The sequence below is a fragment of the Nomascus leucogenys genome, chromosome 20, assembly GCF_006542625.1.
Source record: "Nomascus leucogenys isolate Asia chromosome 20, Asia_NLE_v1, whole genome shotgun sequence".
Taxonomy (NCBI): Eukaryota; Metazoa; Chordata; class Mammalia; order Primates; family Hylobatidae; genus Nomascus; species Nomascus leucogenys.
The window spans coordinates 33,637,773-33,664,081 of record NC_044400.1 but is presented as its reverse complement, the minus strand read 5'-3'; the positions used below and the strand labels follow the sequence as shown (position 1 = coordinate 33,664,081).

General features: G+C 52.2%; 1 protein-coding gene across 1 annotated transcript in view; it reads left to right on the top strand.

Annotated features, from left to right (window-relative positions):
* Window positions 1-10,281: 10,281 nt before the first annotated feature.
* The window catches only part of LIMS2 (LIM zinc finger domain containing 2), a 35,770-nt gene continuing 19,742 nt past the window's right edge, over window positions 10,282-26,309 (top strand). The window contains exon 1 of the mRNA XM_030800916.1: window positions 10,282-10,452. Within this exon, the coding sequence (XP_030656776.1) occupies window positions 10,442-10,452 (11 nt within the window). The 5' untranslated portion in view covers window positions 10,282-10,441. The remainder of the gene's footprint in view (window positions 10,453-26,309) is intronic.

Below are 26,309 nucleotides of genomic sequence, written 5' to 3'. Positions count from 1 at the left end.
TCTCAGACCCACAACTCGAGGAGTCTTCTCAGCCCCAACTGGCTTTCCCCTCCCTGGGCGAGGCCTTGGAAGTACTCTCACAGCAGAACGCTGGGGCAATCATGGCTTCCTTTGTTTCCTATCTCTTACAGATCACTGTCCCTTGCTGCCTGATGTTCAGTATCTCAGAAACAATTGTTTCATGTATTTTGTCTGGCTCTTGCTACTCCATCTTGGCTGGATACAGAAGTCTTAGTAATTATTTCTTGTTTTAGAAAACAAAGTTTTTTAAATAAAGATATGTCATTGTATTCATATTGCGTTCATATGTAATAGTTTTCTTATTGATTTGTAAACTAATAATGAAATATTCTTGGCCAGGCACAGTGGCTCACGTCTGCAATCCCAGCACTTTGGGAAGCCGAGGCGGGCAGATCATCTGAGGTCAGGAGTTCGAGACCAGCCTGGCCAATATGGTGAAACCCTGTCTTTACTAAAAATACAAAAATTAGCTGGGTGTGGTGGCACGTGCCTGCAATACCAGCTACTCAGGAGGCTGAGGCAGGAAAATTGCTTGAACCCGGGAGGCAGAGGTTGCAGTGAGCCGAGGTCGCCATTGTACTCCAGCCTGGGCGACAAGAGTGAAACTCTGCCTCAAAAGGAAAAAAAAAAGAAATAGTTTAGTTTATTTATTGTTTTTGAGACAGAGTCTCGCTCTGTTGTCCAAGCTGGAGTGCAGTGGCACCATCTTGGCTCACTGCAACCTCTGCCTCCAGGGTTCAAAAAATTTTCCTGCCTCAGCCTCCTGAGTAGCTGAGACTACAGGTGTCCACCACCATGCCTGACTAATTTTTGTATTTTTAGTAGAGACAGAGTTTCACCATATTGGCCAGGCTGGTCTTGAACTTCTGACCTTAGGTGATCCACCCGCCTCTGCCTCCCAAAGTGCTGGGATTACAGACCTTAGCCACTGTGCCCGGCCATAAATTAATAATGAAATATTCTTAACATGTATCATTTAAATTTCTATTATGGTAAATATTGATAGATATAGCCCATATAAATAAATGCTCTTTGATATAGTCAACACTCCTTAAGAGTATAAGACAGGGGTGTTGAGACCAAAAAGTCTGAGAACCACTTTCACATACGAGTTTTCTTGCCCCTTACAACATTCTTATGAGGAAGGCACTGTTGTCAACCTTATTTTATAGATGAGGAGACTGAAGCCGAGAGAAGTGAAGGAGTGTTGTCCAAGATCATACAGTGAGTGTGAGACAGTATCTGAACCCAAGTAGCCCGGCTCTGTAGTCTACGTTCCAGGATCCACCATGCCACACTGCCTCCATTAGCATATGTTTTCAGACTGTTACAACACTTTTAAGCTTCACAGAGTAAACATCAGATGCAGGCCCAGCCCTGTTCTTCCCCAGCACCTGCACCCACTTCTTGTCCAGCAGAGACCATGGGCTCCAAGTGTCTTTGCATTGCCCACATCTGGCAGAAGGTGTGTGGTTGATCTCCCTCACCCTTTGACCTCACACCAATGGGCTGGATCCACATGGACAGAAGCGCAGTGGGGTTGCAGCTTCTCTTGGGGGTACTTGGCAGAGGCGGTGGGCCTGCCCGTAGCTGGTCAGCTCTGTGCACGTGCACATTTGGCAGAACGTTAGTGCCGGGCCAACTTACTGTGCTGTGGGCTTCCCAGGCTGCCTCTACTGGGGCAGATCTCGGGCTAGTATGCAGCCATAACATCTGGAATATGAAAAATGCGTTTGAGAGTGAATTGGTTTTCAAACAGAGTCTGTTATTATTTTTCTTTCTTTGAAAAAAAATATTTGTATGAGAGACAGGGTGTCGCTCTGACACTCAGGCTGGAGTGCAGTGGTGCAATCATAGCTCTCTGCAGGCTAGATCTCCTGGGCTCAAGCGATTCTTCTGCCTGGGCCTGCCAAGTAGTTAGAGCTACAGGTACTGGTCAAACTGTTTTTTATTTATACAAATCCAGTTCAGGAATAGATATGTTGGGTAAAGTGATATTTGAGATTCTTTGAGCAAAATAGGATGATATACACTCTACATTAGGCAGCTCCTCATATGAGTGTGAAACTTACCAAGAATGTTTACAACAACATGCTGTAAATATTTACTGAGCAGTTTACACTCTGGCGTATAGCATATTTATAACATGCGGATAGGTTATTTTTTAAAATGTAACAATACATGGGGCTGGGCATTGTGGCTCACACCTGTGGTCCCAACTACCCAGGAGGCTGAGGCAGGAGGATTGCTTGAGCCCAGGAGTTTGAGGCTGCAGGGAGCTATAATCAGGCCAGTTTACTCCAGAATGGGAAACAGAGTGAGACTCTGTCTCTAAAAAATCCAAAGTGGCTATAGAGTAATACATCACTGGTTTCAACACATCTTCTGGTGCCTGCTTTATCTCTAGCTGGCTCTCTGTTGGGCTCCGTGTTGTGTAAAAGCAAACAGTTCCACCCCGGAGGGGTGTAAAATTTGACTGAAAATGCAAACCAGTTGTGCTAATAAAAGTTAGACACAGAAATCATGTACACAGTTTACATAAATCCCGGCACTCCTTCTTCCAAATAGCACAAGACCAGGGAGATCCTGGGGTGGGGCACAGCACATTGTGAGTGGTGCCTCTCAGCTACAAGACCCAGGGCAGCCCTGAGGCACACTGATACGATGCAGAGGCAGACAGCTGCCATTTACTTATGAAGAAACTGATATGAAATTGCAAACAGAGGCCAGGTGCTGCCCAGTGGCTCTCACCCATCACCCCAGCACTTTGGGAAGCCAAGGCGGGAAGACGGCTTGAGCCTGGGAGGTCAAGGCTGCAGTGAGCTGTGATCCTGCCACTGCATTCCAGCCTGGGTGACAGAGTAAGACTCTGTTTCAAAAAAAAAAAGAAAGAAAGAAAGAGAGGGAGAGGGAGAAAGAAAAGAAAGAGAGAGAGAGAGAGAAAGAAAGAAAGAAAGAAAGAAAGAAAGAAAGAGAAATAAAGAAAGACAAAGAAAAGAAAGGAAGGAAGAAAGGAAGGAAAGATTGCAAACCACAAAATGATCACAATCAGGCAAAAAATGAATGTACGTGGTTAAAAGTGAACAAAATGTAGCAGTACCCATCTTTTGGAGGTGATTTTCTTCTTTCTTCTTCTGGGCATTTCTAATACAATGACAGTTTTATAGCAGAAAATTATAAAATAATTCATTTATGTTATTTTAATATAAATAATCCTGAGATGTTCCTCTTTTCAGGGAAAATAGTACTTGGCAAGACAGCATCCTAGTAGCTGTTCTTGGGTTATTGACGTAGTTAGTTGTCCGGATTCTTTTCACTGTGGGGCTTCTTTTGCCGTCCGTCCGTGGACACTGTGAACATCAGACTGCCCGGCGGGGCTCCTGCGCTCAGGGCTTCAGGAAATGCTCATTTTGGGGCTGCCCCTCTGCCGGCCTCTCTGGATTCAGAGGGCAGCCGCTGCTCCTTTTGTTCTGTGGGCCTGGCTTTGGGCCCTGAGCAGCACCTCCCCGGGGAGGCCGCCTTTCCTTCCGCGGCTTCTTCCGTCTCCTCCTGACCCCAAAGTGCCTCCGGCCTCTGCCTCCAGCTAAGGACCTCTGGCCAAGCCTCCTGCCCAGGGAGAGGTGAAGCTGCCGTGCCTGGGTGCCCCGTGGTGGCCGGCCACTCCTGGCGGCTGCTCAGTCTTGCACGTGGCTGTGCCAAGCGGGCCAGGCAGCTGCTATTTCCCTCAGAGAAGTTGCTGGCAGCACTCAGGGAAGGAAGCACCCGAGGAGGCGGAGCGGTGTCTCAGCCACCAAGGTAAAGACCCTGTGATGGGCACGGGGCCCCGGGGGGCTCCTTTCTACCTGCCAATCGCTGCGCTGCCCCTGCAATTCCCTGTACTCTGAGTGGTTGTGCTAATGTTGCTCATTTGGGGTCAAGGAACAGCCTTGGAGGGGCTGCCCTCAGTCAGGCGGCATGGGGACGGTGAAGGTTCAGCCCACCGTGGCCGCACGTGGGGCCTTCTGCGGGCGAGGCCAAGTCTGGACAGGCTGGGCTTGGGATGGGCAGCGGCTCTTTCCCCTGGACAGAGTGGGACAAGCTCCAGTGGGAAGGTCACAATGGGAAAAAAGAAGCAAAGTGACCCTCGGTATGTGGAAGAGATACTCTCAGAGGCAGGGAGAGGCAGGGAGAGGCAGGTGCCCCGCAGGTGAGGAACTCTGCACCCAGGAGGCTTCTTGCTGGATACTCCACGGCATGATGTGTTGAGGTGTAAAAATGCAGCATTCCTGGATATGTGGTGGGGGCTGCCCTCGGGTAGTCAAACCCGTGAGATGAATGGAGTCTGTCCCAGAGCAAAGGCAAGAGTGAGATGGCCTTTTCCTCCCAAACTCCAAGGCCAGGTCATCTTTGGAAAATTGTGAAGCTCGATGGTCCACCTCCACTCCTGAGTAAATCAGACTTTCAAGAAGGGCACTGTGTTCCCCTCAGACTGAAAAGAATCCCCGGGTCTCTTGTGTGTTCTGCAAATGTTGAGAGAATTGTGGATCGACATTCCACCAGCTTCTCTCACTGAGCTGCCGTGTGTCACAGGGAGAAGTAAGGCCATTTAGTGCTGGTCAGAGGGTGTGTGTAATGACAGTTCTGAGGACAGACTCATATTTTTATTTTTATTTATTATGATTATTTTTAGAAGACAGGAGATTGCTCTGCTGCCCAGGCTAGAGTGCAGTGATACAATCATAGCTCACCGTAACCTCGAAATCCTGGGCTCAAGCGATCCTCCCACCTCAGCCTCATGAAGAGCTAGGCCCACAGGCACGCACCATCCTGCCCAGCTAGTTGTATGCTCATATTTTTAAAAAGAGACATTTACTTTTCAATGTGTTGTGAAGCCTGTGGGTGCCAGGGGCGGTGTGCTACTCACTATTCTTCCTTTGGCCCAGGGAGCAGCCCGGGAGGGCTCTGGCCATGCAGGTGCTTCCCTGCTCCCTCCCGGAGGGTTCTCACAGCCACTTCCCGAGTTAACTTTGGTCTCGCAGGAGGCGGCTGACGGCTTTGAGCTTTGTGTTGATATTCGGCAGGTCTCTGTTTTACCAGTTCCCAGTGCCCTGAAAGGGACAGGCCTTAATCAGATTTGGGGCAGAGGCCTTGTAGAGTGGCCGTCTGGGTGGCCTCGCATCACACGGGGCCATCCTTAAACAGGCAGGATTAACAGCCTACCTGTTGGGAAGGCATGCTGGCTCCTGCCCCAGGACCTGGGCTGTGGCAGGAGACCCTGAGGCCTCTTGAGAGCTGCAAGGCCTTCTCCATTCCCTGTGGTCACATGGGACGGGGCTGTGGCTCTGGATATTGGAGGAGGCTCCTTGAGGCACTTTGAGACCCTGGGTTCTCCTCAGCCTCCTGCTGCTGATTAGCCACGCTGACCAAGCCCAGCCCCTCTCTTGGCCCTGGGTCCCAGCTCCCATGAGCGCTGGGCCCCGGGCTGTCACAGGTAGCTGTCCCCTGGAGTAGGGAAGGGAGAAAGTAGGGGGTGGAGAAACTCGGGTACTTGCCCAGCAAAGGGGGTGCCCACCTGCCCTGAGCCCCAGAGGGCAGAAGGTCGTGCTGGGAGAGATGCTGCACCTCTTTCACCTTCTAGGACAGCTGTCATGTCACTCTGTGGCCCAGCCTCAGCCTCAGAGCCCCATCTGTCCCCCAATGAAGACTGTGTGTGATTCAAGCCACTCTCTGAATGTCCCTCAGTGACACCATCCTATAAGACCTGGGCATGGACACTGCGTTCTCACCTTTCCTCCCCTTCCCCTCCCCACTTCCAACTGCTGTCCCTTCTCTGCCCCCTTTCAGAGCATTCTCCCCCCAGGGGCACCGTGTGCAGCACTCTGGGGAGACCGTCTGCACAGACCCCAGGGAGGGGTGCTCCTTGGGGAGGCATTGCAGGGGCTCTGCCTGCCCCTCTGCAGCTGGACTCAGGCCCCTCACTCCCATGGACCGGCTCTTGACCCAAACCCAGATGCCTCCCTGGCCTCTGCACGCAGCGGTGTGCACACGGGGCAGTGGCGCACCTCCTCCCTGGAGCTCTTTCCCTCCGGGCTTCTGTGGCACCTCACACTCTCCTTCTCTCCCCATCACTTCCTGCCAGTCCCACCTCTTACCCTTGGAGGGCTCCTGACTGGCACAGACACCCCAGGGTCTCCATGGAGCCCTAGAGTTGAAATTCCATTTGCACCAAGCCTTCCGCATCTACGCCAGAGAATGGACCTCTCTTCCCTGCTCCAGGTTCACAGTGCCCCGCCCACCATCTCCCCTGGGATGCCTGGGGAGGGCCCAGTGCAACGTCACCCCTCGCTGACCTGCCCAGACTGTCCCACTGCCACCAATATCTAGGAAATCAAGGCCACCTGCAAGTCCTATTGACTCCCACAGCTGTACATTCACACCTGCCACACACACACCTGCCCCACAACCACCACACCTGTGCTGACCACGCCCGCACTGGCCACACACACACGTCCAGATTCCCAGCAAATCCTGTTGGTTGTAAAATAGATCCTGTATTTGACGCCTTCTCAACGTCCCTACTGTCGCACGGCCCAAGGCACCAGTCCCTCCTGGAGGCTCACCATAGTCTCTAATCAGACTGTCCCTGAGACCACTCTGTCCCTCACACAGTGGCCACATAGCAGCTAGGGACACTTCCCCCTTTTGCTATGAAAAAGTTCAAGCACTCATCAAAGTTGAAAACCCAGATACCCACCACCTGGATTCTCCCATTAATATCGTCGTACACTCACGTTACCAGCTCTCTGTCCATCCCTTTACCCATCTCCCCATCTTGAGTTCAATTTTTAGAGGCAGAGTCGTGCTATGTTGCTCAAGCTGGTTTTGAATTCCTGGCCTCAAGTGATCCTCCCTCCTCAGCCTCTCCGTAGCTAAGGACTAGCTGGGACTACAGGGATCCACCACACCGGCTCATCTTAATTTAAAGAATGTATTTCAAAGTAAGTTGTAGACATCAGTACCTTTCTACCTAAACACTTCAGCACTGTACGTCATTAACTAGAGTTCAGTATCGTTTACAGTATATTTGTTTTGAGGTAAAATGTACATATAATGAAATGTGCAAATCCTGGCCATATATTCCATGAGTTTTAACAGAGGCATATACACTTGTGTGACCCAAACTCCTACTAAAATATTGCCCATTACCTCCCTCACGTTCCTTCCTAGTCAACCCCTGTCCTGCCGCCCCAGGGCAGTCTGGGATGTAATAGACCAGCCTGAGGCAGCCACTGTTCTGATTTTTTCTACCACAGACAAATGTTGCCTATTCCAGAACTTGATATAGATGGAGAAGGTGCTCTTTTTTCTTTTTTTTTTTTTTTTTTTTGAGACAGAGTCTCGCTCTGTCACCCAGGCTGGAGTGCAGTGGCGCGATCTCAGCTCACTGCAAGCTCCGCCTCCCGGGTTCACGCCATTCTCCTGCCTCAGCCTCTCCGAGTAGCTGGGACTACAGGCGCCCGCCACCACGCCCGGCTAATTTTTTGTATTTGTTTTTTTTTTAGTAGAGACGGGGTTTTACCGTGGTCTCGATCTCCTGACCTCGTGATCCGCCCGCCTCGGCCTCCCAAAGTGCTGGGATTACAAGCGTGAGCCACCGCGCCCGGCTCTTTTTTCATTCAGTCAGTATTTTTGAGATTCACCCCTGCTGATGCTAGAGTGTTGTGTCTGTCTGTGCTTAGAACTCTCCATCTAAGGGTGGAATCCTACTTCTGCTGTGGCCCTGCTGCTCTGCCCTGGGCCCTGTCCTTTATTTCCCGTGCCCCTCCACCTGCCACCTCCCTGTTTTCCAGACCCACTGGTCTTCTTTCTGGCCTTGTGTACCCCAAGCTCATGCCACCTCAGGGCTGTTGCACTTGCTACTCTTCTGCCGGAATGCTTTTCCTGCAGATGGCTGAGGGCTGGCTCTTTCCCTCATTCCGGTTTAGCTTGAACGTCACCTGCTCAGAAACTTTCCCTCACTCTTCACTCTAAAGCAGCCACCACCATTGTCCTTTTCTTTGCAGCACTTACCCTTGTCTAAAATCTAGTTTGCGTATTTATTTGTTTATTGCCCATCCTCCACCCCCTGCTAAATTCCATGAGAGCCTGGTCCATGGCTTCTTGCTCCCCGTAGTACTTCCAGTGGCCATGCGGTATAAATACTCTTGAAGGAATAAGTGGATAAGTGTGTGAATGTGTGATTGCCAGCTCTTTCCTGCAACTCTGCCCTCTTGGCTGAACTGTGGGAGGCTGGCCCTGGCTCCTTGAAGCCTCTGCATCTCCAGCAGGGCTAAGCCATGCCCACAGCCCCTACCAGCTGTCACTGAGCTTGCCCTGGCCCAGGGATGAGGCACACTGGAAGCTGCATAGGGTTCTGGTTTGGCCACATACAGATCCGTGTGTGCTCAGCTATCATATGCAGGGAGGCTTTTGGGCTAAAAGGCAGGAACGTGGTCTCCTCTGTGGAGAGCATGGGCCTCTGGTGTAATGCTTTCAACTTTTCATCCTCTTTGGTTCCCACAGGACCCCGATATTCAATTAACCGTCCAGCAGTGGATTTCTGGTGCACGGCCCCAGCATGCCTATATACCTCTGGGTCAGTAATGGTGGAAAGCCTTTCTCCCTTTATGGGCAGATGAGCCAAGAAATTATCCATACTTATGCTTAATCAACCATCAAATTACAGTTAAGCCGAATCAGCTGAGACACACTTGCACCAAGAAGTAATAACTCGAGGCAGTCGGATCACCTGAGGCAAGGAGTTTGCAACCAGCCTGACCAACATGGTGAAACCCATCTCTATCGAAAATACAAAATTAGCTGGGCGTGGTGGCGTACGCCTGTAATCCCAGCTACTTGGGAGGCTGAGGCAACAGAATCGCTTGAACCTGGGAGGCGGAGGTTGCAGTGAGCCGAGATTGCACCATTGCACTCCAGCCTGGGCAACAAGAGCGAAACTCCGTCTCAAAAAAAAAAAAAAAAAAAAAAAAAGTAACAACTGCAAAGGCACTCCACAATACCAGCCACTTAGGAACAGGTGTCTTTTCCCAGCTTATTTCTGCAGCTGGAACTGCAGGATACTATCAACTCATCTTTCTCAACAGCACCAGTTTATTTGTGGGTTGCTAATTCACACCGTCATTTCTAGATCATCTTTCTCTGCTGCCAAGACTGGAGTAGCACCACATTTACACATCAGGCCGCCCAGCTCCCAACCCTCAGTGTGACATCTGGGCTGCTTCCAAAGATGAGCTGCACGCCACTGTCCAGCTGGAAATATCTGCCTTTAGGCAGGAGGAGGGTTTTTTGTTTTGTTTTGTTTGTTTGAAAATTTCCTCCGAAGAGATTCCCTAAATAGTTTGTATCACCCCTTCATCTTAACGCCTCTAATGGTAGCTTCTCAGCGCTTCATTATATAGAGGAGTGCCTGGTTCCCGTGGAAACCTGGGAGCTGGGCATATGGTTTTGTCGTTTAAGAAATATCTTTCGCCAAGTTAGGGTGATAGCCCCGCATTGGGGGATGAAATGGGAATTTCCCGGGGAAAGCAGCCTTGCGACTGAAGAGGGACGCCTCTCGACTTTAGCCTCCCTGGGGGCGGGACTGCGTGGACTCGGGGGTCCCGGGTGCCTCGGGAGGGAGTCAGTGCCCAGATCCGCGGTGGGAACTCGGGGCTTCGAAAGCCCGGGAGGGAGGTGGTCTCAGCATCGCCCCCACGCCTACCATCTTCTGCACGCGTCTGCGATTGGCGCGGCCCAGGGACTGCAGAGGGGGCGCCGGGCGGGGCGTCCCGGCGGGGCTGTGGGGGTGGGGGTGCTTGTTCGCGTTTATTATAACTTTACTCCCTTTAAAAGGAAAACTATGCCCGGAATCCGGGAGGTGGCGAGCAGAGCCCGGGTGGGAAGGACGTGACCCGCGCCCGCCGCTGGCGGCGTTCGGTGTCCGTGGAGCTGGGGCTGTGCGGGTGGCGGGGCCCACCCTCAACCTTTACCCCGACTTTTACTCCCACTGCCACCCCCACCGCACTCCCACCCCCACCGCACTCTCACGCCTCCAACCCCACCGTCACCCCCACCTCTAACCCCCACTCCTCCAACCCTACCCACCGCCACCCCACCTGCCACCCCCACCCCCACCTCCACCTATACGCTCGCAACCTCCCACCGTCACCTCCCCAACACCCCCACCACCCTTAGCCTTGACGTCCCCATCCCACCCCGCCCCACGGGCCCCACCCTGCCACCCCTGCCCACCCCTCTCGCGGGCGGAGCGGCTCTTGGCCTTTTTTGGGCGTCTCCCTGCTCCGCGGCCCGGGCTGGCGGGCGGGCGCTCGGCTGGCGGCTGCGGCGGCAGAGGGAGACCCGCGGCAACCCCGGCAACCCCGGGCTCGGCGTCGCTGCCACCATGACGGGAAGGTAACGGCCCCCACCCACGTCCCCGGACCGGGGAGGCGGGACTGTGGGACCCCTGGCCGAGGCGCGGCTCGCCCTCGGACAGCCCCGCGGCGCCACGGTCCCCGCTCCGCCCTGGCGCGTCGGATTCTCGCAGCTCCCGGGGCGGCAGCGCCCGTCGGGGCAGGGGTCCCCCAGCCCCCGCGCCTCTTCCTCTGGGCGAGCGCCTGCAGCGGAAGGTGGAGCTCCTGCCCACCCGCCCGCTGCAAGATGGGACAGCCCTCGGCTCACAACCGACTCCCAGGGCTGCGGGAGGGGGTCTTGTCCAAGGTCGGACACCAACCACGGGCAAAAGGTTCAAAGGTTGTGTGCTTCCCCCAACTTCCCCTAGCCCGCGCTGTGCGATCCCCGATCCCCGATCCCGGTGAGTGTCATCTCTGGAGCCTTCCGTTTCCTCCTCTGTAAACCTGGGGTGGTAAAAAATCTTAAAAATGATGAAGGGTATGTGGTGACTTGGCCAGAGCTGCGCCCAAGCACCAGCTGTGCAGGGGTTGGTTGGGGACAGGGCGCTCCCCTGGGCCTGGTCCACCCTCTGCTCTCAGGCCCCTCCTTGCCATTTCACAGATGAGGTCACCAGAGGCCACAGAGGCTGAGCCACTCAGGAGGCCAGTCACAGGTCCACCAGTGTCCGGCCAGTGTTTGTCCCTGCAGCCCTTTTTGGAACCTAGCTGGGTACAAGTGCATGACTCAGGGCTGGGTGGGAGGGGCTGTCCCTGAGGCCCTGGGCTCCCCCAGCCAAGTCCTGGCAGGGGGATGCTCTTCTTCAGGATCCCATGACCTGGGGCTCTGGGGGAGCCCCAGCCTCAAGAGTGACCTGTGGCTTTGCTGGGAAAAGGGGCTTGGAGGGTACAGGGCAGTGTCCAGGGTTGCAGTCCCAAATCCCAGGCCCACAGGGGAGCTGCCTGTGATTGCCATTAAGGCTGTATCCTGGGGTCTCAGGGCAGCCCCAGGAACCAAAAATAGCCTGTAACTTGTCACTTTGTAAGTCCTGCCCTCCAGACACACTTCCCTTTTTTCTCCCCAAGCCTCTCTTCCCAGTCAGCTCCCCTGACTTGGAGTCACCCCTAAGCCTTGGCCCAGGGCCCCAGGAGAGTGGCATCTGCAGGCCCACTGGCTGCCTGTGGTCACCCCCCAGGGTGCTAGCAGGGCTGCCTCCCATTTTCCTCAGAGAGTCCCTGCCAGCTGGCTGGTTCTCACCCTCCGTTTTCTAGGAAAAGAAAGTGGGGAGAGACAGGAACAGGGTCAGGAGCAGCCCCAGCAGCAGCGTTGAGGTGGAGGTGGGTGAGAGGCGGTTCCTTCAGGCAGAGGAGGGATGGCGAGGAGAACAGAGCCGTGAAGGGTGTGGGGCTGGAATGGGAGGCCCCGAGGTGCCACTGCTCCCTGGCAAAGGTCGTCTTGCCCCTGAGTCCCTTGGGCCTTTCCTTGGAGACAGAGGCCGTCAGGTGAGCCCGGCCGGAACCGCTGGGAAGGTAGGTGGTGGCGAGCAGTGGTCAGCCTGCCCTTGCTGCTGTGGGCTCCAAGGGCCCGAGAAACTCATCCTCAAATGACACAGGGATGACAGTCAGCCTTTGGCAGACACTGTGTAGGGCGTTCCTCGTCCAGGCAATACTGCTCGTCTTAGAGAATAAGGAGAAACCTGGAAACATAAAAGATAACAGAAATATAAAGAGAAGGAAACAGCCACAGTTCCACTCCCAAGAGCCTCCCTGTATGCAGTTTGGTGGCTCCCCGCAGTTCCTTTCTCCTGGAGTGTTTGTTTGACACAGCTGTGAGTGATCTGAGTGTAACGCACCTGCTCCTTCAAAGGCGGCCCTGCTGCCCGAAGTGCTGGTGCCTCACCGGCTTCCCTGCCTTCCATACACAGGGATTGGGCCGGGCCAGCCTATGAGGAACAGACATCCAACCCGGCCTTCGGAGTGGGCGAGAGTTTTCCTGTCCCAGAAGCAGTGGAGTTTCATTTCCACCATTTCATGCTGGGTGCCCTTCCCCATGTCCACTGTCCCTGTGTGATCCCAGGCAGCTCCTCGTGCCTGGATCCTGGTTCTCTCAGGATCCCCCATGCTGCCCAGAGCCAGGCCGCTTTTGGAAAACACCCTCTCTGCTCGCATACCTTCAGGGCTTCCCCCTGCCAGCTCTCCTAGGACCTCACCAGGCAAGAGCAGAGGGAGGGCTGTGGGGAGCCACCAAAGTGACCTGGAGTGGCATGTGTGGCCATGCTCTCTGCAGATGAACCCATGGGTGCTGTGTGGAGAAAGGGCTGCGGGGAAGGAGATGGGGAAGGAGACAGAAGGCAGCCACTAGGGAGGCCTCTCCTGGGTGGCTGAGGGGGTGGAGGAGAGGAGGCTGACTCAGGGTTCTGGGAGGTGGAGTGGACAGGACCCAAATGACTGGCTGTGAGGTTGGCCACAGAGGGTGGGGCTGGGGAGGATGCCCCTCCTGTGATGACAGGTGGGGGTGGATGGCATGCTTGGTGTGGTTGTGGAGTGCCCGAAGAGCTGTGGCAAGTCTGAGGGGGAGCCGTGGGAGGCACCTGGGCATGGAGGGGCTGAAGCCCAGGAGTAAGCCAGCTGGGCAGGGAGTGAAGGCAGCCCGGAGCATGGGGTGGCATGCTGTGGGAAGAGAGGAGGCTTGGCCTCAGCAGCAACCCAGGGACTTTGGAACTTACAACCACAAGATCTTTGACCATCACAGCTGAAGGGACCTCTGGCATCACCATTGTTCTACAGGGAGGATATTAAGGCCACCTACCTAGGGACCCAGCTGTCCCTGGCATTCCTGGAAATGGAGCCTGGGATGTTGACACCCACGGCCACGTGAGCTCAGTGACTCACTTTAGTGGAGTCCCACCCACCATGTGACCGTCGTGTGTCACGTGTGAGGCTGTCGTATGCCTGATTGTGTGCTGAGCCCATGCTTAGTACAGCACAGAGTAGGCTGCTAGACCCCTGCCCTCATATCCACCAATCTTGCCCCTTCTCCAGGTGAGGAGTGTGCCCAGTGGTCCCCTAGGCAGAAGGAGTCGGCCAAGGGGCAGCTGAGTGCAGCCAGAGCCCTCAGCACAGCACATGAGGCTGCAGTGGCGTCAGGGGCTTAAGCACACTGTGAAGTAGGTAACAAGTGATGTGGCTTGTGATATGGCACCACTGAGCCCTGAGCCCCAGACTGGGCCAGGTGGGCACTGCCATGATCCCTCACCTCCTTCCTTTTTCTTCTACTTCTGGTGCTGACTGGCCCCTTCTAGCCAGCCAGTGGCATAATAGGGATGAGGGACTGATCTGCAGGGTGTCCGGTCCCGTGGTGTGAATACCCCCGCCTGGGCTCATTTCAAGCCACCAACATGGCATTAACGCTTTACAGAATTCCTGAATAGTTAACAGCCAGCACTTGTGAGCTGGCAAGGGACAGCCCAGGGAGCCACTGGGGAGAGGAGCCCAGGCTTTCCACCCACAGCAGGTCATCCTTCTTCTGTCTGTCCCTATCTGTGCTGTGCTGCATGCAGGCTCTTTTTTTTTTTTTTTTTGAGATGGAGTCTCGCTCTGTCACCCAAGCTGGAGTGCAGTGGCGTGATCTCAGCTCACTGCAACCTCTGCCTCCCAGGTTCAAGCAATTCTCTTGCCTCAGCCTCCCGAGTAACTGGGACTACAGGTGCACACCACCACAACCGGCTATTTTTTTTGTATTTTTAGTGGAGATGGGGTTTTACTGTGTTGGCCAGGGTGGTCTTGATCTTCTGACCTCGTGATCCACCCACCTTGGCCTCCCAAAGTGCTGTGATTACAGGTGTGAGCCACCGTGCGCAGCCTGCGTGCAGGCTTAACCATCCCTTAGGTCTTCATTTCCAGGTGGGGAAGGGGCCAAGGGAGGCACTGTCACTGTCCTCCTTGTTCTGTTTAGGTGTAGCGTGTACATTTCTGAAGGTGAATATTTACCTAGATGACTTAGCAGGATGACCACCCTAGTGAGATACGTCTATGGGTGAATGCATATGTCTTGCTGAGATGAGGTGACTGAGTACACATATGAACGTAAAACCTACTGTGTCCTCACCCATGTCCTTGGAGGAATACACGGGAAACTCATGGAGTTGTCTTCAGCCTCCCAGTGAGGAGTCTGGTGGAGGAGCTGGCTCTGGAGGACAGCCTGTTTGTGGCATCTCTGCCTTTGCCCGTCTCTGCCTCTGCCCACTGGGCTGAGGGCACGTGCGCCAGGGCGTTGGGGAGGCAGCCCTGCCTCATAGCTTGGGGCCTCAGTTCCAGCCTCTAAGAAGCCATGTAGTTGCATTCTTCATTACTTATGTGTTTTTTAAAATTTGAGACGTAGTTCACATATTATTAAATTCACCGTTTTAGATTGTAAAATTCAGTGGTTTTTAGTGCATTCACAAGGTTGTGCAACCATCACCATTAATTCCAGAACATTTTAATCATTCCTATTCCTAAAAAAAACCTTGTACTCATTTGCAGACAACATTTCCCCGTCCTCCCAGCCCTGGCCACCAGTAACCTGCCTTCTGTCTCTACAGATTTGCCTGTTCTGGACATTTCACATAAATGGAACCATATACGGCCTTTTGTGCCTGGCTTCTTTCATTTATTAATAACATATTTCCAAGGTTCATCTATATATTGTAGCATGAATCAGTACTTCATTCCTTTTTCTGGGTAAATAATATTCCATTGTGCCATAGTTTGTTTCTTCATTCATCCGTGGTAGACATTTGAATTGTTTCCACTTTTTGGCTACCGTGAATAATACTGCTATGAACATTCCTATACAAGTTTTTGTGTGAACATACATTTTCTCCTTGAATATATACTCAGGACTGGAATTGCTGGCATATGGTAACTCTATGTTAAAATTTTTGAGGAATTACCAAGCTGTTTTCCAAGTAATTGAACAATTTTACATTTATTAAATTTTACACCAGGAATGTATGAAGGTTCCAATTTCCCGACATCCTTGCTCATGCCTGTTACTGTTGTCTGGTTTAGTAGGTGTGAAGTGGTGTCATATTGTGGTTTTGATTTCCATTTCCCTAATGACTGATAATGTTGAGCATCTTTTCCTGTGTCTGTTGGCCACTTGTAAGTCCTCTTTGGAAAAATGTCCATTCAAACTCTTTGCCCTTTTTTAAATTGGGTTGCCTTTTTATTGTTGAATTGTAAGAGTTCCTTATTTATTTGGATACTAGACACTTCTCAGACATATGATTTGCAAATTTTTTTTTAAGATGGAGTCTCGTTCTGTCACCCAGGCTGGAGTGCAGTGGTGCAATCTCAGCTCACTGCAACCTCCGCCTCCCGGGTTCAAGTGATTCTTCTGCCTCAACCTCCCCAGTAGCTGGGACTACAGGCGTGTGCCACCATGCCTGCCTATTTTTTTTTTTAGTAGAGATGGGGTTTCACCATGTTGGCCAGGCTGGTCTCAAACTCCTGACCTCAGGTGATCCTCCCGCCTCAGCCTCCCAAACTGCTGGGATTACAGGCATGAACCACCATGCCCAGCCGATTTACAAATATTTTTTCCTTTTCTGTGGATCATCTTTTCACTTTCTTGATTGTGTCATTTGATACACGCAAGTTTTAAATTTTAATGAAATGCAATTTATTTCCTTATTCTTTAGTTGCTTGAGTTTTTGTTGTAATGTTTAAGAAACTATTGCCTTATCCTGGCTCATGAAATGAAAACATATGTTTTCTTCTAGGAGTTTTATACTTTTAGCTTTAACATTTAGGTTTTTGATCTATTGTGAGTCAATTTTTTTTATATGGCATGAATTAAGGGTTTAAACTCAATCTTTTGCCTGTAGCTATCCAGTTTTCCTAGCATCATTTGTTGATAAGACTACTCTTTGCCCCATTGAATGGTCTTGGCGATCTTGTCAAAAATCAGTTGACCACAGATATACGGGATTATTTTTGGACTCTTTGGAGACAGGGTTTCACTCTTTCACCCAGGCTGGAGTGCAGTGGCAAGATCTTGGTACATTGCAGTCTCAACCTCCCTGGGCTCAGGTGATCCTCCTACCTGAGCCTCCTGAGTAGCTGGAACCACAGGTACATGCCACCACACCTGGCTACTTTCTGTATTTTTTGTACAGACGAGATTTTGCCATGTTGCCCAGGCTAGTCTTGAACTCCTGGGCTCTGCCCGCCTCAGCCTTCCAAAGTACTGGGATTACAGGCATGAGCCACTGCACCCAGCCTATTTCTGGACTCTTGGTTCTGTTCTATAGGTGTATATGTCTATCCTTACACCACCGCCACACTTGTAATTTTTTAGTAAGGAAATTGTAATTTTTAAGTAAGTTTTTTTTTTTTTTTGAGACAGAGTCTCACTCTGTCACCCAGGGTGGAATGCAGTGGCCTGATCTCAGCTCACCGCAACCTCCACCTCCTGGGTTCAAGCGATTCTCCTGCCTCAGCCTGGGTTCAAGCGGTTCTCCTGCCTCAGCCTTCCGAGTAGCTGGGACTACAGGTATGTGCCACCACACCTGGCTAATTTTTATATTTGTAGTAGAGATGGGGTTTCACCATGTTGGCCAGGGTAGTCTTGAACTCCTGACCTCAAGTGATCCATCTGCCTTGGCCTCCCAAAGTGCTAGGATTACAGGTGTGAGCCACTGCATCTGGCCTCTTTGTTTTTTTTTAAGTTGTTTTGATATTCTGTGTCACTTGCATTTTCATATAAATTTTAGGAATGCCTTGTCTATTTCTTTAAAAAAGGCAGGAATTTTAATGGAGATTGTATTGAATCTATAGGTCAATTTGATGTAGTGTTGTATTGCCATCTTAACAATATTAAGTTTTCCAATCCGTGAACATGGGATATCTTTATCTTTATTTAGGTCTTTTTAAATTTATTTCAATAATGTTTTATAGTTTTCAGTGAATAAGAAGTCTTGCACTTATTTTGTTAAACTTACTCCTAAGTATTTTATTCTTTTTGATGCTGTCCCAGATGGGGTTGTTTTATTTCATATTCAGATTTCTCATTGCTAGTGATTCTTGTATATTGATCGTATACCTTGCAGACTTACTGAACTCATTTCTTAGCTGTAAATAGGGTTTCTTTTTTTTTGAGGGGGGATTCTTCAGGGTTTTCTATATATGAATATGTAATATGCAAATAAAAATAGTTTTACTCTTCCTTCTCAAACTAGATGTCTTTTATTTCTTTTTCTTGTCTAACTGTCCTTGATAGACTCTCCAGTGCAATGTTGAAAACAAATAGCGAGCTGGAAATCCCCCTGACCTTAGGAGGAAAGCATTCATTTTCTCATCACTAAGTATGATGTTAGCTATGGGTTTTTGGTAGATGCCCCTTATCAAATTGAAGAAGTTCCCTTCTATTCCCAGTTTGCTGGGTGCTTTCATTATGAAAAGGTGTTGGATTTTGCCAAATGTGTTTTCTCTATCTATTGAGATGGTCATAGAGTGTCCTGCCTTTATTCTATTGATATGGTATATTACATTGAATTTTGGATGTGAAACCAACCCTATATTCTTGGGATAAACCCCATTTGTTTACAGTGTATAATACTTTATATAGAGTGTTAGATTTAGTTTATTGTATTTTATCGAGGATATTTGCATCTATGTGACCTTCGTGTTTTATTTTGATATCAAGATAATACTTACAGAATGAGTTGTGAAGTGTTCCCTCCTAGTCTTTCTTTTCTTTTTTTTTGGAAAGATTTTGTGAAGCTTTGGTGTTTTGTTTTTTTTTCTCTTTTTGAGACAAGATCTTACTCTGTCACCCAGGCTGGAGTGCAGTGGCGTGATCTCAGCTCACTGCAACCTCCGCCTTCCAGGTTCAAGTGATTTTCCTGCCTCAGCCTCCTGAGTAGCTGGGATTATAGGCATGTGCCACCACCACACTGGTGTTTTGTATGTTTGTTTGAAGGTTTGGTGTTAATTCTAGTTAAACCTTTGATATAATTCACCAGTGAAGCCATGTAGCTCTGGCTTTACTTCGTGGCAAGTTTTTTGGTTACTATCTCAGTCTCTTTACATGTTACTGGCCTTACTTGGTGATTTGGTTAGGCTTTGTGTCCCCACCCAAATCTCATCTTGAATTGTAATCCCTATAATCCCCACATGTCAAGGGAGAGACCAGGTGGAGGTCATTCAATCATGCGGGTGTTTCTCCCCATGCTGTTCTTGTGATAGTGAGTTCTCACAAGATCTGCTGGTTTTATAAAGGGGCTCATCCCCCTTCGCTTGGTATTTCTTCCTGCCACCTTGTGAAGAAGGTGCCTTGATTCCCCTTTGCCTTCTGCCTTGACTATACGTTTCCTGAGTCCTCCCCAGCCCTGTTAAGCTGTGAGTCGATTAAACCTCTTTCCTTTAAAATTTACCGAGTCTCATGCAGCTCTTAATAGCAGTATGAAAATTTAGACTGATACATTTGGATTTTCTATTTCTTCTTGAGTCCGCTTTGGTAGTGTCCTTCTAGGAATCTCTCCATTTCAGGTAGGTTATTTCATTTATTGGCATACAGTTGTTCATAATATTCTATTCTGCTACCTCCTTACTGGGAACACGAGCTATTATTTTTCAAGGCAGCCATGGAGTTACGGAGCAGGAATAAGGGACTAGGATAAGTTAAAACAACGCAAACCTCACTGGTTTGTGTTTGTTTGTTTGTTTGTTTTACCAAGATTCATCTCTTTTTCTTGACCAAATGTTCCTAGGGTTACTGAAAACCTTTGGTGGATTTGCAGAGTTCTTAAAGAGTAGATTCTGATAATTTTTGCTAGGTTTTTCATTGCTTTTATGGAGGGATGAACTTCTAGAGGTCCTTACTCCACCACGTTTTGCTGACATCACTCAATGTTTTTGCAAATGTCTAGAGCCAGAGCACTGACCCAAATCCCATTTGGTCATGGTGTGTAATACTTTGTATAGAGTTCTAGATTCAGTTTACAGTATCTGTGGCTCCCAATCCCATCCCTGCAGCAGGACAGGCTGCAGAATGGGTGGTAAAGTTGTGCAGAGATTTGGGATTTAGGCTCAATCAGACTCTAAGCGTCTCTCAATTTCTAGCCTTCGATGTCTGCTTTTATAGTAAATATTTGTTGAATTGATTAGTACTTGGTAAACTTGTGCTTGAACTTCATTTACAAATTATGTTGTACAAAACACTTGTGGCTGTAGCCTCCTTTCCAGTGCTATATGTGACCCTCGGAGCCCTAAATAAATGTTTCCTCCTTACAGAAAACTGTGGGTCTGCATGAGAGTCCTGGATTCTAGTGTTGAGGATTTCCACATGGATGGGCTGAGTCGGGAGTGGTGAGACAGCCTGGGCCCTATGGCATTGACTTGTAGCTGCTTTAAGAACATTTTCTGCATAAGTTTTCTTAAGCATTCAGCTACCTACATCAGAGAGTCAGCGGTATTCCTTATTCATTTTGGCTCCTCTGGGCTCAGCTTCTCCATGCCCTTTAGCCCCTGGGGCCACCTTTAAAAACTATTTGTTGAATTGATCAGTGTTGGGCAACTTTGGAATTGGGCTACATTTAAAAATTATATTGTACCCAATGCTTGTCGTCACTTGACTGCCAGGGTGCTTCACGAGTACCTCCTTCTGTTGGGTGAGTGTGTTCCTCGGTGGCCTGTGGGCCTGGTATCTGAGTGCCAGTGAGCCCCTCCAAGGCTTTCTCCCACCCTAGTTTGGGAGGATCGGTGCCCTGCTGTCTTTAGTGATGGCTGCCAGCTCTTGCTTTCGGAAGGCAGAAGAAGATACTGCTCAAGCTTTCTGATCTTTCTAGAAAGGTCTTTCAGGGAAACGGAATCAATGCTAAAGATTTCCGTGAGTGCTCCGGATCTTTATTGTACTGCTGACCAGGCTCACCTTGGCCACAGTTTGGATGCCGACCGCGGGTGTTTATGAATCACAAGTAACTTTGCCAGTCTCTCTGGGTAAAAATGTGGGGGACATGGTGCCTTCCTGGTGGTTTCCACCAGGTCCCTCTGCGTCTGCTCCCCTGGAAGCTGGAGGATTGCCTTTTCTCTAAAATATGGACCTCTTTTGGGGTACCTGACCATTTGTTGGCCAGATCCAGAGGATCGGCTCTGCCCTGGTCTGGGTGCCCCAGGGTGATGTTTGTGGCAGAGGCTCTCAGAGAAGGGAGCAAAGCAGAATGTGGGCCTGTGTGGCTCCGGTCCTTGGTTTCCTAACTGTTGGCAGGGATCGTAAAGGCGCCAGGTCCTCGCCGTCCTCCTCAGCTGACTCTGCCCTCCTCAGTGTGTCCACAGGCACAGGCTTTCCTCCTGGCAGGTGGCAGCTGGAGACCTCCTGGGTGTCCTGCCGCCACTGTGGACTTCACCTCAGTGCTGTCTGGGGCCTTCCCAGACCAGTCCCCTCCCAGCGAGACCCTGCCAGCCTCAGCTTTCAGGAGCAGCCTCCGCGGCGCGAACAATATCCTTTCTATTTGGAGTTGACTCCGCTGCCCTTTGGAGATCCCAGCGCGTAACGTGAGCTCGCGACCAGCGCGGGGGAGGCGCCCACACGCCCGTCCCGTCGCGGTGTCTGGCCCGAGGCGGCCGTGCCTCCCCTCCGAGGTGGTCCCACGGCCCCTGCACCAGGCGGCCCGCGCCCGCGCCATGGCGGCCCGGCTGGGTGCGCTGGCCGCGTCGGGGCTGTACCGGCGGCGCCAGCACCGGCAGAGCCCACCGCCCGCCGCGGGGTAGGTGGCCAGGGGCGGGGCGGGTGACGGGGACAATGGCCGGAAAGCTGCGGCGGCAGGGCAGGCCTTCCCTCGGAAACCCGGCCGGGGCCCTCCGACGCCGTGGGCTCTCTCCCCGGGCGTCGGATGGGCCCTGGGTTGGCGACAGGGTGGGCGCGTGCGACTTTATCTAACAGGGTTGGATGTCACCTGTCATCAGCTCTCCTGGCAGGGTGCGCCCAGGGACCTGTGTTAGCGACTAGGGAGCCTGTGTACCCCCGGCACTGCTTTCAGACTGGGGTGATCATACCGCACTTTACAGATGAGCAGACAGGCTCTGAGAGGAGCAGGCAGCTGCTGGACTCACCCACCCAAAACATGGCCAGGCTGTGATTTGAACCCAGGTTAGACTGACTCCAGCAGTGGGGTTGAGGATGGTCCTCAGGGCATCTCAGAGGAGGAGTTGGCTCTGGATGGGGAGGTTGGGAGGGGCACGGGGATGGTGGTGGAGCCACCTCCCCTCACTCTTGGGGTCAGGGGAATGAGGAGGAGCTCCTGGACATTGTTGTCTTTGCAGTGCCGAGGGGCCAGCGGGGAAGAGAGAGCAATAGGGCTGTGAGCTTGGGGTCCTTGGCATCAAAGTGACAGATGGGGACCCTGGGGAAGAGGCCAAGGCTGGGCAGAAGGGCTGGGGGGGCAGGGGGGTAGCCAGGAGCATAAGTCGCAGAGGTAGGGGAGGGCCTGGAGAACCAAGGAGCAGAGGAAGGCCAGTGCCACCCAGGGCAAGCACAGACCACTCTCAGCTCCTTGTGGGTGGTCAGGGAAGACTCCCAGAGTGGCAATTAGAGGACTGGGGCATCAAAGATATCTTCTGCTGAGAACAGAAGAGGAAGGAGGGCACCGAGTGGAGGGCGGGAACTGCAGGCCGGCAGCACCGCCATCTGTGGAGTCCCTGCTGCACGCTGGGCTCCCACTTGTGCTGGCATGGCAGGTCTGGTGCAGCCTGCTATTCAGGTGGGGACCCCCAGACTCAGGAGGCCAAGTCACTCACCTGAGTGTGGCAGAGCTGGAGCAGGCACCCTCCCTGGTCAGCCTCTGGACAGCCCTGGATGCGTGTGGCACAACTGTGGTACCAGGCTGCGAGTGGCCAGGGCACTGATGGCCCCAAGGCCATTCTGGAGAGTGATTTTCACGGTACCGATACCACAGCTGAGATGCAGGCAGGACAGGAACGATGATGAGAGGCTTGGGGCAGCCCTGAGCATGCACGCGCATGTGACTATTCACACTGCTTTTCTTTGAACTTCTGGTTCATGTCCTCTGTCAGTTCTCTGTTGTTAGTGTGACATGTTTCAGGTGTACCTGCTTAAAAGTAAAGCCGCTAGGGCAAAGAAATATGGCAAGGGCTTCAAAAAAAGCTCTAATGTCAGAAAGGTTTCATACTGATTTGGAGTCTGTTTCTGATGGTGTCAATGCATCTCGTGTATAGCAGCCCAAGGCAGCATGTTAATTTTCTAGCGTCCCCATGGTGGGCTGGCTTTGTGTACATTTTTGTTAACCTCGTGTAGCCAGGTGACCTGACACTGGCCTTTGCCTGGCTTCATGGAGGCGGGGCGGGGAGGAGGCCCAGGCAGTGCTGAGGGACTGAAGCTGCTCCCTGGGCTGTGCTGCAGTAGGGTCCCTCCCCAAAACCGTCTGCATCTGGAATAGTGCCTATCAGTGCGGGAGCTCAGTGAAGACTTCGTTGCATGAAGGACAGAAGCATGGGCTGTGCTTGCAGGAATCGCCTCACTGAACCCTCCCAACAGCCCCTGGAGGTAGCTATTCCTGGCCCATTTTATAGATAAGGAATTTGAGGTTCAGAGTCCTCTGCTGCAGGTCACACAGACAGGGGGCGTCCCGGCCAGGGTTGCAGCCTGGTGTGCCTGGCTATAGGGGACACACCCTTGGCCTGAATGCTGCTCAGGCTGATGTGGCCTCAGCAACACTGGCTCATCTTGGGTGTGACCAGACTCCTTGTGGCTGGCCCCCAACCCTTCCCAGATCCTTACACACTCTTCCTAGACTCAGGTATTGGGGAGGCTGGGAAAGAGGAAGGTCTGGGGTTGTTGAAGAAACAGAATGCGGAATGGGGGATGCCAGGAGGATATGAGGGGGAGCATGAGTCCAATCCTGTGTGACCCTCAGCTGGTTACTGACCCTCTCTGTGCTTCAATCTCCTTATCTGGAACCAGCCTTCTCCCCTTACAAAGGCCTGGAACAGAGCAGGCTCCTCTGATCCTACCCCAGACTGAGGGCCATCTTGCAACAAATTGGCTTGTGTTGGCTGTCAAGACAGAGCATTCTGGGGTGCCGGAGAGGGCTGGGGAAGGGCACGAGATGGTGTGCTCTCCCCCAGCTCTGGGGTTTGGCTTCCAGGCTGGGCGTGCGCTGGGCAGTATGTTCTACGTAGTCCAGCTGGGGGGTGGGTAATGGTGTCTCCTGGGGGATAACTGGGCAGACTCTGTGTTCTCTATCTCGAGGGAATGTGCAGAGGAGGACATGGAATGTCCACGTCTCTGACTCTTTGACCTCTCGCAGGGACCGCAGGCAGCCTGCAGGCCTTCCCCTGGGCTGGGCCATGCAGAGGGACTCTGGAAGGCTCCCAGAGTTGCTGGAAAACAACAGTTCTCTTCATCCAGCGCTTTGCCCTCCCTGGCCTGGTGCTCTGTGCTGGACATGTGGGTGCCATTCATTCTTCACTTCAGCTCCTCCATGTGGCTGTTTCTCTGGTGCGCCTCTTTACAGAAGAGAACGCGAGGCCTAGAGAAACGAGCATCTCTCTCCAGGTCCCAGGCTGCTGGCTGGGGCTATCAGGTGTAGAGCTGGGCGGGTGGGCCCAGGCCTCTGCCGGCCTCTCCACGTCACACTGCCTCTCTTCCTCCCCTGCAGGAGCCCGCGTGTTCTCTCATGGTGCTGAGTCTCCGTTGTCTCTGCTGTCTCTGCATTCTTCTGTCTGTCCCGTCTTTGCCCTTGGCTCAGAATGTTCCCTCACAGAGCTGCTGTTAGGGGCTCTGCTGCCTGACTTGGGCTGGGGCACCCCCTGGGCCCAGGAAGGAGGTGGCCACCCTCACCCCCCCACCCCCCACCTATGCCAGGCTTTGTGCAAAGCCTGTCGGCCACAGGCAGCAATGATTCATGGGAGGCGTCCAGGAACCAGCCGTGGAACTGGTTACGGACTGGCTGCCAGGTCTAACTGGAAAATGAGCGGGAAAGTAGTGTGTGTGGGTGGCCAGGCTGCTGTTAGGGCCCTGGTGGTGTTTCCAGCATCGGCTCCTTTTGGTGGGTTCTTGGTCTCGCTGACTTCAAGAATGAAGCTGCAGACCCTCACCGTGTTACAGTTCTTAAAGACTGTATGTCTGGAGTTTGATCTTTCAGATGTTCAGATATGTCTGGAGTTTCTTCCTTCTTGTGGGGTTGTGGTCTTACTGACTTCAGAAGTGAAGGCTCAGACCCTCGCAGTGAGTGTTACAATTCTTAAAAGTGGCACGTCTGGAATCTTTTGTTCCTCCAAACGATTCCTCCCAGTCGGTTCATGGTCTAGCTGGCTTCAGGATTGAAGCTGCCAGACCTTTGCAGTGACCGTTACCGCTCATAAACATAGTGCGGACCCAAAGAGCCACCAGCAGCAAAAGCCACTACAAAGAAACAAAGAGCAAAAAAACAGAGCTTCCGCACCACCAAAAACAACCCCAGCACGTTACTGCTGCAGACGCTGGTGGCCTGCATTTATTCCCTTATTTGGCCCCACCCACATCCTGCTGATTGGTCCATTTTACAGAGTGCTGATTGGTCCGTTTTACAGAGTGCTGATTGGTCAGTTTTTACCAAGTGCTGATCGGTGTGTTTACAAACCTTTAGCTAGACACAGAGCAGTGATTGGTGCATTTACAATCCTTTAGCTAGACAGAAAAGTTCTCCAAGTCCCCATCCGAACCAGAAACCCAGCCAGCTTCCCCTTTCAGTGGGAAGCAAGGTAACTGGGGAGTGCTAACTGACGGTCTGTTTATGAAACGGGGAGGGAGGAAGAGTGGTGAAGCAGCTGGGCTAGCAGGGCAGGAGTGCCCATAACCACAAGGAAAGGCATGGGTCCCAGCAGCACCTGGCCCATGGGATTAGGGTCGTCAGCACACCCGGAAGCCAGATGGGGCAGGCGTGTGGGTGCAGGCCCTAAACAGCAGCTCCTGGGGCAGAGAACAGGAGACTGGAGGGGGTGCGAGGGGTGTGTGCTCACTCACTGGGGTCTAGAGGTCTGGCTTTAAGGTGGAATCTGAAAGGCTGGGGCTGGGTGGAAGTCCTTAATTTGGCTTCGTTTTCTGGGTCCTTGGAGTGAGGAATTCCAGGCCCAGAGTCATGGGATTTCCTGTTGATTTCCGACTTCTCTGAGACTCCCAAGGTCTCGCTCATGGTCAGGCACTGGAACGTCCTCTCTGCCACCTTGGGTGTGTGTTTCCGAAGAGGAGGTTCACAGTGTTCTCCCGGAAGGAAACCAAGCCTATCCTAGTGAAGCCCAGCCCAGCCCTTGAGGGTGGCTTGGGGTGGCCAGCCTCCACCCTGGTGGCCTGCCTGGCCCGCCCCGTGGAGACCAGCAGGGAGCTGGGAGGACTGAGGAGCAGCCGCTGGGTGCCGAGGCCTCCTTTCTTCTTGGTTTCTTCCCAACTCTTGTTGCCATCATCTCCGCTTCCTTGCTCCTCTGGCCTAGATGTGAGCTCACATGGTGGCTTTGGTCTCCTAAGCATCCCAGAGGGCAGGCCAAGGTGGACAGAAGCCCAGCATGCCCAGAAAGCCTCGTTGAACGGCCTTCCAGACAGCCTCTGCCACATGGGTCCCTAAGCAGAGAAGAAAGGACATCAGCCTGGGTGCCCCTTCCAAGTTTCCAGTCCATCTCCATGTGGCAGCAGCCTCCTGTGAGACCCTCTGCCCACAGCCCATGCCCAGACCCTGAGCGCAGCCCTGTCCTCCACCCCTGGGCTCATCCTGTCTAAGGCTCCTCTTCTCTGTGATTGACACTTTTCAGGCTGGCCCTGCCCAGATTGCAGGCCGCAGAACAACCCAACAGGAGCCTCACTCACCAAGCATTTCCCTCATGATGCCATGGCAGTGAGTGACTACT